Here is a 13,279-nt window from a genome sequence, read left to right on the forward strand (position 1 = left end):
ACTTTATGTTACTGGAGGTTAACATCTAATGGTACTAATGTCCCACATACTACAGACATTTTAACTTATTCTGGACATGTTCATGACAATCCATCTGCTCTTCTAAGTTGTTTAGACTTTAATTGTCAAACGTGAGGCCCACAGTACCTAACTAAACATAAGAACCCCCTTACAGGCCCCTTTAAAATTTCTTCAGAAAATTTCTATTTGATGTTAAACCTTCTGCACTCTGGACAGTGAAGCCAGAAATTTATTTTTCACCTTTGAGTTGGAGTTATCTAGCACTACAAGAGACTTCACAAAGACAAACTTGAAATATATTTTTAGATTTTTTTCTTCAATGATAAGCTTCACATTCAAGGTGACCTGCAAAGAAAACACTGGTTGACGGATTGGCCTGAAGGGGATTGCATCACCAAGAAACACCCTTGAGGAAATGTGCAAAGAGCAAGAGATACTGAAAGACACAGCTCCATGTCAGCCAGTGCTGCTAAGGGGCATATTCATGAATAATTTATTCCTCTGGGTCTGTACCTCTCAATACACACACACACACACACCCCTACATGCAGCACATGCTCACAGATGTGTCTCCATTGACGGGCGACTCGTGATAAACAGCTTTGCTCTCAGCAGTTCTGTCAGAGATAAACTGGTAGCCAGTGAAGGACACAACAAGCAACCCACAGTCCAGTTAAGGACAACTTGAGGACATGTTGAAATAATAATGACTACTCTATTCCACGGCAGTAATGAGGAGGAACATAAACAAACTTCGCTTCAGTAGTGAAGTGATGAGAAATAGCTGCTACAATAAAACTTAACTTAACTAACACTTCGATAATATTGATATTTCAGATGTTCTTTAGCAAGACTTTTGCAGAGTTCGATAAGCACGGTAGTAAGCTAACGCTGTTTCTACAAGGCTCAGGGGTATATTAGTATGAATTAACTTTATTTCTTTTGCTGGGGTTGTCTGTGCTTGAGATAATGAGGCATAACATTACAAAATTATGCCATTTTGATGGAAACATTGGACAGTGCAACCCATTTAACAGTGTGAAATCAAACTCCAGCAGACAGAATGCTGGTCGATATTTGATTTGTTCTAGTTCATAGCATGATCACTTTACATGTGGTCATGTAGGAGTTGTTCACTATAGATTAGAGTTGTCACTAATGATTATATTTTTTCCTTTTAATCACTGAACTCATTTTTCAATTAGTCTAAACTACTAACCTTTCTTTAAAATGTACATTTTGTTTTTATTTTCTTCATATTTTACATCCAATAAAAACAAGTTTAATATTATTTATGAGTCTTTCTGCTTTGAATTGGAATCATTTTGACGATTTCTCTTGCATCCATCTTACATTTAATGTAATTTAAAGAGATTATGCCAACTCAAGCTTCCTGGACTCTTTCGTTTAATTTTTTTTTACAGGAAATTGTTGACAAAGATGGAAACAGCAAACTTCTTTCCTTCACAATCCCATCTCTGTCGAAACCATCTATATATCATGAGGTAGGACTTTGACTAATTCCTGTTCTGTCCATATTAGGAATCACCTTTCCTATATTGGTGTTATGTTTTCTTTACTAGATCAATTACCAACTTTTTTGTCACTTGTTCTTTCTTACCTCCTTTTTACCTCCATGATTGTACTTAAACCATCACATATCAATGTCTTATTTGTAGTTTTTATAAACTATGGAGATAAATATGCATATTTTACTGTATACAACAGTAATGGTAACTATTTATTAAGATAATGAATCTATTGATGGATTTAAGAGTTTTACACCAACATTTTTGACTGTAGACGATTAAAAAAACATTCTATGATGAATTGACAGATGGCTACAATAAAATATCTGGTTGCAGAAAGTTTATGTAGTAAACTAGTTCAAGCTAGGATTTACCAAATGGCCAAGGTGTGAAATAAAAAGCACATGTTCCCTTTCACTGCATCTTTTCTTCTCTCTTCCTGTCCTCTCTGTATCTTGGAGATTTAGCAGGGTGGTAGATTGTATTGGAAACATGGCACTTTTCTGCATGTCCCAGTGCTTTCAATAACCTGACCTTGACAGCTCTAGTTTCTGTAATATTATGTAATTCTTCATATTTTTTATATCTCTGTTTAAGAATAAAGCAAGTTTGTTAATTACTTTAAATGAGAGAAGATATTTTTGACAACTTTATTAACTGGCTGATTGATTCTGTTTTTAATCTATCTGGGTCTTTCGGTCAGTGAGTGTTTCAGCTGACAGGCCCGAGAAATTCAATAACACAAACCTTAACAGAATATGTTGTAGCCTAGCTTTCTGTCTTTGTTTGTCATCTTAAGGACAGTCACTGTTCACTACACAGTGTGAATCTGCATGTGTGTGTGTGTATGATTATGTGTGCATCTTGTGCACCACAGATAATTTATTTCTGTAATTACAAGCTTCAGAAACTCCTCCCTCCATGCCAAGAGAATGAATAAACAGTCGAGGAATGAGGAAACAGATCAGGCATCTGTTTGAATCACAACAATCCTCCCTGATTATAATGTTGGTCTGAATGTCATGTGCCCTGATCCCAAGGACTGATGAGTAACATCAGCATGTTACTCATCTGTTCTTTCTTGCTTTTCTTGTACAGAATCACAAGTAACTTAGTGTAACTTCTGCTCTGCATCACTGCAATATGAAGTGGTTTACACATTTTTTTGGACTTACTTTTAGATTCCACACAGACATCATGTTCATCTTTCTCTTTCTGTTTTACTCATGAAGCAAGTAAGGCTGATGGTTTTTGTTTATTTCCTCGGTACACTGCATAGAACAATATAAGTAGATTGTCTGCAGCAGGTCAGATCTATACATGGATGGCTTGTAACTGAGGACAGTAAGAGGAAATAATCCCACAAGAGATTGTAAGCCATCGAAGTGATGCATCCTGCCTCACCAGCTCTATCATTTACTAATGACTCCAAAAACTATCCTAAATATGTAATCGAAAGTGTCCTAGCCTCATTAAAGCACTGCCCTGCATCAGTGAAGCTGGATGGAAACAGGAAGATGAGTTAAATCTTTCATTAAGAATTCTGTAGAGGGAGCAAAATTGTAAACAAATGATTTTGGTGTAAGAGATGCACAGTCAGCACTCTCACTAAAATTTAGACTGCAGATATATAAATGACACTTAATGATGCAGTAAAAGTGTTTACTTGAGATATTTTCCCCAGCAGTAAGAGTTCCTTCTTTAAACACTGTAGACATTTAGATTTATATGAGCTTCACCTGGACTCTCCTTCACTTTAATTTTTCAGTTCTTGATTAATGCTGTGTCATAAAGTACAATATGGAGGGAGAATTGGGCTATTAAGTAACTGCAGGACCATAATCCCATTTAATAGAAATGACTTTTTTTTTTTTCTGTTTAGCCTTCTAGCCTGGGGTCCATGGCTCTGACTGAGGGAGCGCTGTGTCAGCATGACCTGATCAGAGTGGTTTACAGTGGCCTCCATCCTCAGAGGGAAACCTTCACTGCACAGAACAGGTGGGAAACCCACTGAAGCAGCTTCTAACACCAGGACAACTACATCTTCTGAATGTTAATTTGGCTGTTTGTTTTTGTTTTCACGATGAATATATTTATTTAATTAAACCATGATTTTTGCATTGAGATTTTAAATTTGTTTTTAGATTGAAAAGTGTTAAAGCAGAGAATATGTTACACAATGTCATTTATTTAACATAAGTAACATTTAATAAGGTTATTAAATGTTTATTCATATTAAATATAATATCAATTAGGATTTTTTGTAATTATTTGTCATAAATAATAACATTATACTTTTTTCTACTCTCACTTTAATTTATACATGAATAGCTTAGCTTAACTTATTTTATTTGATTTTTTTATCCTCATTTATCTTTCCTCTGCTTCATCTGTCTTAGATTATCTTATGATAGCTAAGAAGAATATGTTTGCTTTGCTAACTGCGTGTATATGGCTTTAGCTTATTTTGTGATATTGTTTTTCTTTTCTCAGATTAGTTTATGTAGTTTAGGTATATGGTTTAGTTTTATTTAGGCTTAGCTTAGTTTAGCATTGGCTATATTATCCTATCATAACTTTTGATTTTTAATTTAGCTCCATTGGTTTAACTTTGTTTAGATTGTTTTTTTAGAATAGCTGACAAACGTCGACTGTTCTGTGAAATGAGTTTTAGTATTAAAGAGACAAACTGAGAATAATGCAGTGGGTACAGACTCTGAACTGTTGGAGTGTTGTTGTCTGGTTGTCTTAAAAAAACATGTTGCATCAACAAATTGTATCCAGTTTCAGACGTGAATATCAGTAATTTTAAAATCTTTGCGTACTTTATTTTGTCAAATATTGCTCCATTAAAAAAACACCTTTTAAGGTGATCAGATCATAACTCTGGATGCTCATTCAGCCTCTTTTTGCCATACTCAGTAAGTCTAAGAGCTTTTTTGGCCATCATACGCTTTCTGCTGCAGTGAATGAATAATGATCTCAATGAAATATACCAGTCATCCTGCCAAACAAAGGGTTCTCTGCTGCCCTCAATAGAGCAAATATGGGTCTGTGACTGTTCTAAGTGGCACAGATATGCAAATATGACCATGTGAAAGCAGCTCAAATAAGACTGGCTGGCCAGAGCGTTGTGACTGCAGTGACCATAGTGTGACGGACATAATCAATATATTTCATCTTGGCCTGACCTCTTGGCTAATTTAATTATCCATTTGTTTGAGTGGATCTGAATTTATGTTTATGAGAAGAAGGTGCAGAGTTCTGTTCCTTCATTCAGTCTTAATGCCTTCCTGCATATCCATCCATCCATTTTCTAACACTCTTGTCCCTAGTGGGGTCAGGAGAGATGTTGGTGCCTATCTGTAGCGAATGTTTCGGGCGAGAGGCGGGGTACCAGTCTGGACAGGTTGCCAGTCTGTCGCAGGCCTTCCTGCATAGTCCTTGCCTATTTCTTTCTGTAAAGGACAATAGTTAGAAGTTTGACTTCATATATTTCATTATTAGGTCTCAGTAACATGGTTCTCACCTCATAACCACTGAAAAATATTTCCAGCCTCTGGAGATATTAAAGTAAAGTGGCAGCTTTCAAAGGAGCTTTACACACTTCTTAATCCTTGCGTAGCTTTATTGTCAAGCTGTTTGATAAAGCAGCATCCTTGTTTGCACACGTACTTGACCTTTACAGTGCCACAGCACTCCTGCTGCATATTTTCCAAGCATTATTACCAAACGTTGCAACAATTAACCTACAGATGCAGCTTCTGTTTAAATTGTTTTTCTTTCTTATTGTAGTTTTTGAAACCATGTTTGGCTGATAATTAACAAACTACCAAAGAAGCAGTTTAAGTATATGACTTAATGGCTCATTAAGTTTATTACTTCTAATTCTGCTTACTAAAATAATTTTTATATCATATTACAAAAAAACTTGTTTTTTAGGCCTTTATCTGTTGTTTTTTTGCAGGTTTGAGGTCTTGTGTTTCCTTATGCTCTGCTACAACTCTGCTGTGGTCTACATGCCGCTTTCCTCCTATCAGGCCGTCTGCAGGATGAGCTCACGGTGAGAAAACCATCTGGAAATTATGCTGCTCTTATTTCTACACCCAATTATTAACCATCTTCCTTCCTTTATAACTTTCATTACTTTTTTACTTGAAGTTAGGATTCATTCTCCTCCTTTTCATTAAAATCATTCACTTTTTTCCGCTTCTAGCTGTGCTCACGGTTGGATAAAGTACAACTTTATTCAAGCTGAGCCGATCAGCTGACATGGTGGCCTTAAATAAAAAACAGACTCTTAGGAGTCATTTAGATCCATATGAACATATATAATATATGCACTGTTTAATGTTTAGTGGTGTCACTGTATCCTTCCACTGCAGCGTCTGAACATTTCAGGCTGTGAGTCTCAGCCTGCTGTGACTGAGCTCCGTTTAGACAGATGGCAAACTGTGACTGTGCAGACTTTGGAGAACAATGCTCTCAGTCTTCGAGTTCTCCCAGTGCAGACTCGGTAGCCAGCCTTCTCCAGCCTCCACACATAAAACTGGTTAAAATATTAGCCATTTCCTCACATGTCTCATCTTAGCTTCCTACAGCTGTTTGAGAAATTCAGTGAAATCTGGAAAAACATCTCTATAGTTTACTCACCATCTGACACCAATTCCCTCCCCAGGGTGTGTGTATGTGGCTTCCCCCGACAACAACAAAAGCTCTGGAGAGAACCTTGCAACCGTGTCCTGCTGGACCCTGAGTTCATGGTGCAGATGCTCACTGCCGTTTACCACGCTATGTATGTATTTGTACAGTTTCTTTTTTTTTTGCACACTTTTCAGTAAAAAAATTGCAATCAGTTGCACATGTTTATGCATCAAATGGTTGAACAAATCCTGTTTTGATAGCAACATTGTAGAAAATCTAGTTTTGATCAAAACTGAAAGTCAGTTTTTTTTGTTCTTAGTGTTGAATCAGGCCTGATGCAGGTCCCTGGCTTTTACATATCAGATTCAACATTTTTTCCACATTTATTTATTTGGTGGTGAGCAAGTACAGTCCAATGTTTTTCATTCATAAGCCAACATAAAAGTGTGAATATTTCAAATTTGAAATTTTAAATATCTTTAAAATTTTGATCACACTTTCCAAAAATATCCAAATAAAATGACAAAATATGAATTTGAATTCATTCTTAGCAACTTCTACTGCAAAACCGACTGACAAAAAAGAGAAAGTTTTCCGAATACATTAATTATTATTACACATTTACTAGTTTAAGAAATATAAAACAAACTGTGTGTTATTTATTTTAACTGTTCTTCATTTCTGTGAGACACCCCTCATCAGTGCAGTCATAATTTCATGTAGCTGTAAAAATCTCACTAGCCGTCTACAGAGAACAGACGCACATCCTGTTGTGCAAACCGATTACAGTGGTCATAAATTCACAGAGCAGGTGAGCTTTTCCCCTTTGGCCACAGCTGTTTAAAATCTGATTACAGCTCCTGGATGAGATGACGGGCAGTTCCTGGAAACGTAACCCTTGATATGTTACGGGCCGGATCTTAGGGAACACTGGGGGAATACTGTGAGGCTGCACACCAGTAATCAGAAGATCAAAGCCGTCAGTACCACTGAAAGTAAAACGCATAGGATTTTATTCATGTATGTGTGAATGTCCATGCAGGTTGGCAGATAAACCTGAATCTATTGAATCCACACACACAGAGGGACCTTGGCACACAGCGAGGACGCTGTAGGATTTAGGTTAATATGTTTGCTAATGCGCTGCAACAGTAATGCCACATGAGAGGAGAATGAAAGATCTGCAGGGATATCGGATCACCAGCGTTTTAAAATAAAAGGAACAAGCATTTCTTTCATATCAGATTGAATTTGTATTCCGGCACCTTTTCAGCTGTGACTACATCAGAGGGTCTGTTCCTACCTTCCCATTCATCCCAGTTTGTTTGATCTCCAGTACAAAAGGAGCTCCTGAAGCATTTATTCACCACATTGTAATTTGGATCAAAGAGTTCAGCCGCTGTTGACCATTTTGATTTTTTTTTTTTTTTTGCCCTGTGTGGTGTGCATAGGTTTTATAAAATAATTACAAAACATTTTTAGTTTGTTGTATTTTTTTGTTTGATTTCATTTCTTAATTATAAAATTATGATTTGTTACAAAACCATTGACAGCTTTCCAATCATGAAACAATCTCTTAAAGATTTTATTTAGCACAGCTGCCTTAACAGAAAAAACATGACTTTCTGTGTTCTTCTAGTAATTCAGTTGCATCTCACACTGTAACTGTGTTCATATGCTGAATCAGTGGATGACTAATAATAGTTCAGAGGATGTGAGACAGACATTAAAGTGAACATGTGAGAGTCTACTGTTTCCTCTAGCAGATTTACAGCAAGAGGCAGAACAAATGTTTGTCGATATTTTTAATGTGCAGATACAATGGAGAGTGGGAGATGGGGCGAGAAGCTCTGGAGGATATTGTCTACAGGGCCCAGCTGGAGCTTTATTCCCAGCCTCTCCTGGTGAGTCTGTGCAATAAGCGTTATTCCCCCAAATGATTTTAGAAAACATTCAGTTCTGTCAAATCCATTCTGGTCCAGATTTAATCAAATCAGTCCAATTTATTAATGTTATTGTCAGATTCAGATTACATTAAAATCCAGTGTAATTATGTTAGTCTTTTAGTGTCAGTTGGTAAAAAGTTAACAGGCCTTGAATCAAGTCAACTTTGCAGCAATTCCTCAATCTGAACACACGTGGAGAAGAAATCTGAAGACGTATCAGGCTAAATATGAGCGACCAGCTAGAGGTTGAGAGGACAGTAAGACGTTACAAAGAAAACCCAGAATTATTGGGTTACAAGCACTTTCTGGAGGGAGACTGGAGTGAAAAGTAAAAGATAACATTAGGTTCATAAAAGACACGGACACAGAAATGCTTTTTATGGAACGTCTAAAAAGCGCAAAGTTAGTAGAGGCAATAGCTAACTCAATTAGTTTGTTTTGGAAAATTATACAGATAAACATAGTATCTCTGGGTCAGGACTACTTTCTATTTTTTTTTAAATGAACCTACAGAGGTAATAGCAGCAACGGCTTTATCTTGGAAAGAGAAAGCTAAACATAATCACTTTCTGTGGGAAAAACACAGCAAAACCCGATTCTAAGAAGGAGACGCAGCAAAAATAAAATATTAAAGCACTGACACAGGAGTACTTTCTATGGAATGAAGTTGTGAGAAAACACAAAGCTAAGTATAGCTATAACTTCCTCAGGAAAAAACCCCGGCTGAACACGGAAGCCCTGGACCAGATGTACTTTTGATTGGAAAAGAAAACAAAGATAGTTTACTTACAAGTAAATCTATAAAATTAAAATAAACACAGAAACACTTAGAACACTTTCTAGGAACAAAAAAACAGCTACTACATAAAAAAAAAAAAACACAAATTCAAAGTATCTGGACATGTTTTCTCAAAGCAGGAGTTAAATTAGGGCCTTTATGTTCCACGTTTTAGTGATGCCAACTTTGTCTGTCCACCTCAGCTGGGGAACGCCATGAAAAACTCTCTGCCAGAAAATGCTCCTGAAGCGTCGCAGGGATGCAAGGTGCTTCAGGTGGAGGTGACCCCCACCATCAGCCGTATATCCATCTCGGCAATCACCACAGCTTCCATACGGCGCCACCGCTGGAAGAGAGAGGGTAAGACTAAAGCCTCGGGAGATTGAGGAAATCCTAAACACTGTGGAGCTGCATAGCAGGAGAGACGTCAGTACTTAGCAGAGCAGACCTACTGTAGCTTTAAAGGGAGCACATTCAGTCACGATGAAGATGTGAGCTCACAGTATTTCACTTTTCTCTGATCTATGGAAGGCCGCACGAGGGATCTGTTTGGTGAGAAATGACTTCTCTGGTGTTTGTCCTCATCAGAGAGAAGAAAATCTATTTCCTTTGTGAACTGGTCACACCATTAGAATAGTTTTAATGGTGTTCTGTGTAATTATTGTTGTAGTTGTGCTCATATAGTCTGTGTTGAAGTGCCTGTGCCACTCATTGCTCCCTATTGCTTTTTTTCTGTTTTTTCTTTGCTTATTGTGTCTTGTCAGTCAAGAACATTTTGTTCTTTCTACCACCAGTAAAATTATTAACATTTTGTGGATTTAAGACAGTCAACAAAATGGTGCCTGTGTATCCTGGCCACTAGTGGGGGGTTAATGAATTGTTTACAAAAAAAACAAACAAAAAAAAAAAAAGACCTTTACTTCATCTATGCCCAGGATGGGGCCCGCCTGAGATGAAGGTTGTTGCTAATAAAGACCCACATCTCCTCATCTGTGTTGTTGACTCCCAGATTGTTTTGACTACTCAAGCGATGCAGAGTTGAGCCTCGCCATCAGTCCTCCTAGCCTCGTCCAGCTCCACCACCGCCACCTCCACGACCCCCACAGGGAACCCGCAGCTAAAGAGGATAGAGGAGGGCGGCATCACAGCCACCACAGCAGTAGCAGCAGCAGCATCATTCCCCCCATCACACTCGAGGGTAGGGGACAGGGGCAGCCACTCTTAGGATAGAGGGTCTGTGGAAGAGGTGGCCCCTGTGATCTTCATCCTCCTCCTCCTGCTCCTGTTACTACTACTACCCCTCCTCAGCTCGAGGCGATTAACTCTGCCGCTCCTGTTGTTGCTGCCTCCTCACTTCCCCAGAGTAAACTAACTCATCTGACAGTCAGCAAACCTTCTACTACCAGACCATCACTACTTAATGCTGCATTTACCTGTGGAAGAGTTGCCTATTCTGGGGTTGAAGGAAGTGTTGCCGCTAGCCGTTCTGCATGGGCGCATCATCATGTCGCACTCTTTTTCCTGATCATTCCTTCAACTTCAGACTGCTCCCCTTGTCACTCACTGAGCCTGCAGCTTCACCAGGAATCTCTGTGTTTGATAATTGGTCCTGTTAGTAAATGCTTTCTGCTGTTTTATGAGAAAACCGGAGATGTTTTTAAATACTGGCACCCAGGCCCTGACAATCGTGTCTGTACTGCACCTTATTGCGACTGAAAACACCAAATGCATCGACATTCAGGCCAGCATCAGCCATCTGCTGCCTCTGTTCCTCAGCTCAGTGAGTGAGAAAGAGCCCTGCATGCACACGCCTCAGTAAGCTTCAGTAATTTCAGCTAATACCGTAAGCCATTATATCTCTGACTTAAAAATAAAATGATGTCGAATATTTGAAACAAAAACAACAAAAAACAAAGACTTACGCTGGCAGGACCATACGGCAACATTTTGTCTCATCGTGTATGTTTCCGTCTTCCTCCATGATCTTTCTAAAACCTGACCAGAGTTTAGATCATTTACTTGCTCATGGTCAGTGTTTGTCTCAGCGCCATCTAGTGTTCTTCCAGTGATCTTTCACTGAACTCAGTGCAGATGTGAAAAAAAATATTGTCCTGTAAGGCATTTCATTGTTTGGGAATCTGATCAAACAATCTATATGAATCTGGTCACAGTCTGTGTGTAATCACTGGACATTTGCTTGCAGAAATAAAACATCCACCTAATTATGCACCCTTTACTTTGAAGCGGCAGTGCTTCTATGTGGGAACCAGTTCTCGATTTTGCACGTTTGCCTTCACTCTGTTCCACATTTTGTCATTTGTATTTTGATTGTCAGTCCTGCCATACGTTGTCTAAAATGTATATTTGGTTTCCTTCTTCTGTTGTTGAGAAGGTGCACTCTTAAACTCCCTGATGAAGGTGGGCTCTTTTCAATCAGATTTTAATTAAAATTGATACAAAACATTCCTAGTTACAGTTTTCTGCTAAAGTATTTATACCCCTCAACCTTTTAACATTTTGACTCATCATAAACACCAACTTAATTTTGGTACATTTTCATTTAATGTGCTAGACCAACACAAAGTAGGACATAATAGTGAAGTTGAAAAAGCTGTATTGTTTTCACTTGTTTTTACTAATAAAGTGCCACCCCCCTAATAAATATACAGTTCAGCTAATTGCCTTTAGACTTTAATTAGTAATTAGTAAATGTAGTGACAGAGTTTCAGTGAAATGTTTAAGATTACAGCATATGCATGTTAAAATGGCCCAGTCAAAGTCCAGACCCAAAACTCAAGATGAAACTTGACCATCAATGTTCATGGATGCTCTCCATCGACTGAATCAGTGTGAGCTGTCCTGCAAAGAAGAATTAGCAAAATGTCTCCAGTTTTCACTCACTAAATATTTTTATTTGTGAAATGATTAATAATTATTTACTTTAAGATAATAATTTTTCTTCCTGAGTTTCTCCATCACATAAAATCTCAATAAAACAAAATACAGTAAAGTTAATTAAATGTGAAAAAGTGCAAGGGGTATAAATTTTTTTTAGCAGTCTAATGTGGGTAGTAAATTAGAAATCATTTGTCAGATTTTCCTTGAAAGAACCATGAAGAAATGTGCTCCTTATTTCATGACCTTGTACTTTAAAAAATAAACCTCAGATTATGAGTTGAACCACGAGACATAACCATCTTAATATCTGAAGCAAACTGTTGTGATAGGGTGAAAATAGTTCCAGATTTTTTCTTCCAGTCCTGATGTGGGGTGGAACTCCAGAATCTTTTTCTCCAGGTTTTGGCCGGCCTGTGGCGGTCCCTCTGTTAGCTTGGTGGGCCGTCAGCTTTGACTGGAGGCTTTTTGTGTTCGGCTCTTTTCGGCGTTCTCCATGCCAACTGGCTCAGCTCAGTTAAAGCTGCGCTGCGGAAGAAACGAGGGATGGGGCAGGAGAGCATGCGTCTTCTCCTCATGTTATGTGCATGCCAATCCAGACCTTTTTCTTCTCAGCTTCCCGTTTCTTTTTTGGCGCTGTCTGTGGTTCCCCTGTTGTCCAGTTGTGCTTGTCCCAGCGATGCATGATGAAAAGAGAGACAGCCAGTCTTTTCTGTTTGACCGGCTGCACCCTGCATAATGTATTGCCAATAATCTGTTTGGTTTTCTAACCCAGTTTATTTGTTTGTTTTTTTCCCCCCCTTTTCAGCTTTCATTGAAGGGTCGTAAATGGATTTTTTATGATTTGCTTTTTAAATGTTCTCATGTCGATATCGTCTATGTATTATCAGTTTTTTTGGTAAAAAGTAAAAGCAAACTCATGATCTGAGTTCAAACATACTGTTGCAGTAAAGCAGTGTTAGTCCTGCAACTATGACACTGAGGTTTGCATATTTCGGAGTTACTAGCAAAATGTACCACTTCAGAGAGATGTAAAATCTGAAGAAAAAGATGAATGATGCTTTGAAAAACTTTACCAGCTTAAATATTTCAAACTCAGAAGTTTTAACTCATGTAAAGTATATACTTATACATTTAAGATGAGTAGTTAAGAGCAGGGCCATGTTTACTGCAGTGTGACTTCTTCAAAAGAAAAAAAAATTGTCAGTATTTTATAAACCAAGGAGGTCATCTTACGTTTTGTTTTATTAATGTTTTGTAATGTTTTATTAAGCGACTAGATATTTTGTGCCTATTTTATCATACTTTAGCCCGCAGCTGTGCACATTGCCAGATTCACTGTTATATCAGACAAGACTTTTTTTCTTCTCATTCTGAATAAATATAAGCACTTAAAAGGCCACTATATTGAAGTAATGTGAATCTGAACATCCAGCTTTCATCTTTAAAAACCAAAAGCACTTGCA

General features: G+C 37.9%; 1 protein-coding gene across 5 annotated transcripts in view; it reads left to right on the forward strand.

Moving 5' to 3' along the window:
- Window positions 1-13,279, forward strand: part of LOC122839941 (protein FAM126B-like) — a 49,825-nt gene that overhangs the window by 31,403 nt on the left and 5,143 nt on the right. For 4 of the 5 annotated variants that reach the window (XM_044131982.1, XM_044131981.1, XM_044131983.1 and 1 more), the window contains 7 exons: window positions 1,446-1,526; window positions 3,433-3,548; window positions 5,518-5,613; window positions 6,229-6,345; window positions 8,011-8,098; window positions 9,122-9,278; window positions 9,928-10,116. In XM_044131982.1, the coding sequence (XP_043987917.1) occupies window positions 1,446-1,526; window positions 3,433-3,548; window positions 5,518-5,613; window positions 6,229-6,345; window positions 8,011-8,098; window positions 9,122-9,278; window positions 9,928-10,116 (844 nt within the window). The remainder of the gene's footprint in view (window positions 1-1,445; window positions 1,527-3,432; window positions 3,549-5,517; window positions 5,614-6,228; window positions 6,346-8,010; window positions 8,099-9,121; window positions 9,279-9,927; window positions 10,117-13,279) is intronic. The other variant, XM_044131984.1, reaches the window with a different exon arrangement.

The sequence above is a fragment of the Gambusia affinis genome, linkage group LG11, assembly GCF_019740435.1.
Source record: "Gambusia affinis linkage group LG11, SWU_Gaff_1.0, whole genome shotgun sequence".
In the NCBI taxonomy this organism is placed as follows: Eukaryota; Metazoa; Chordata; class Actinopteri; order Cyprinodontiformes; family Poeciliidae; genus Gambusia; species Gambusia affinis.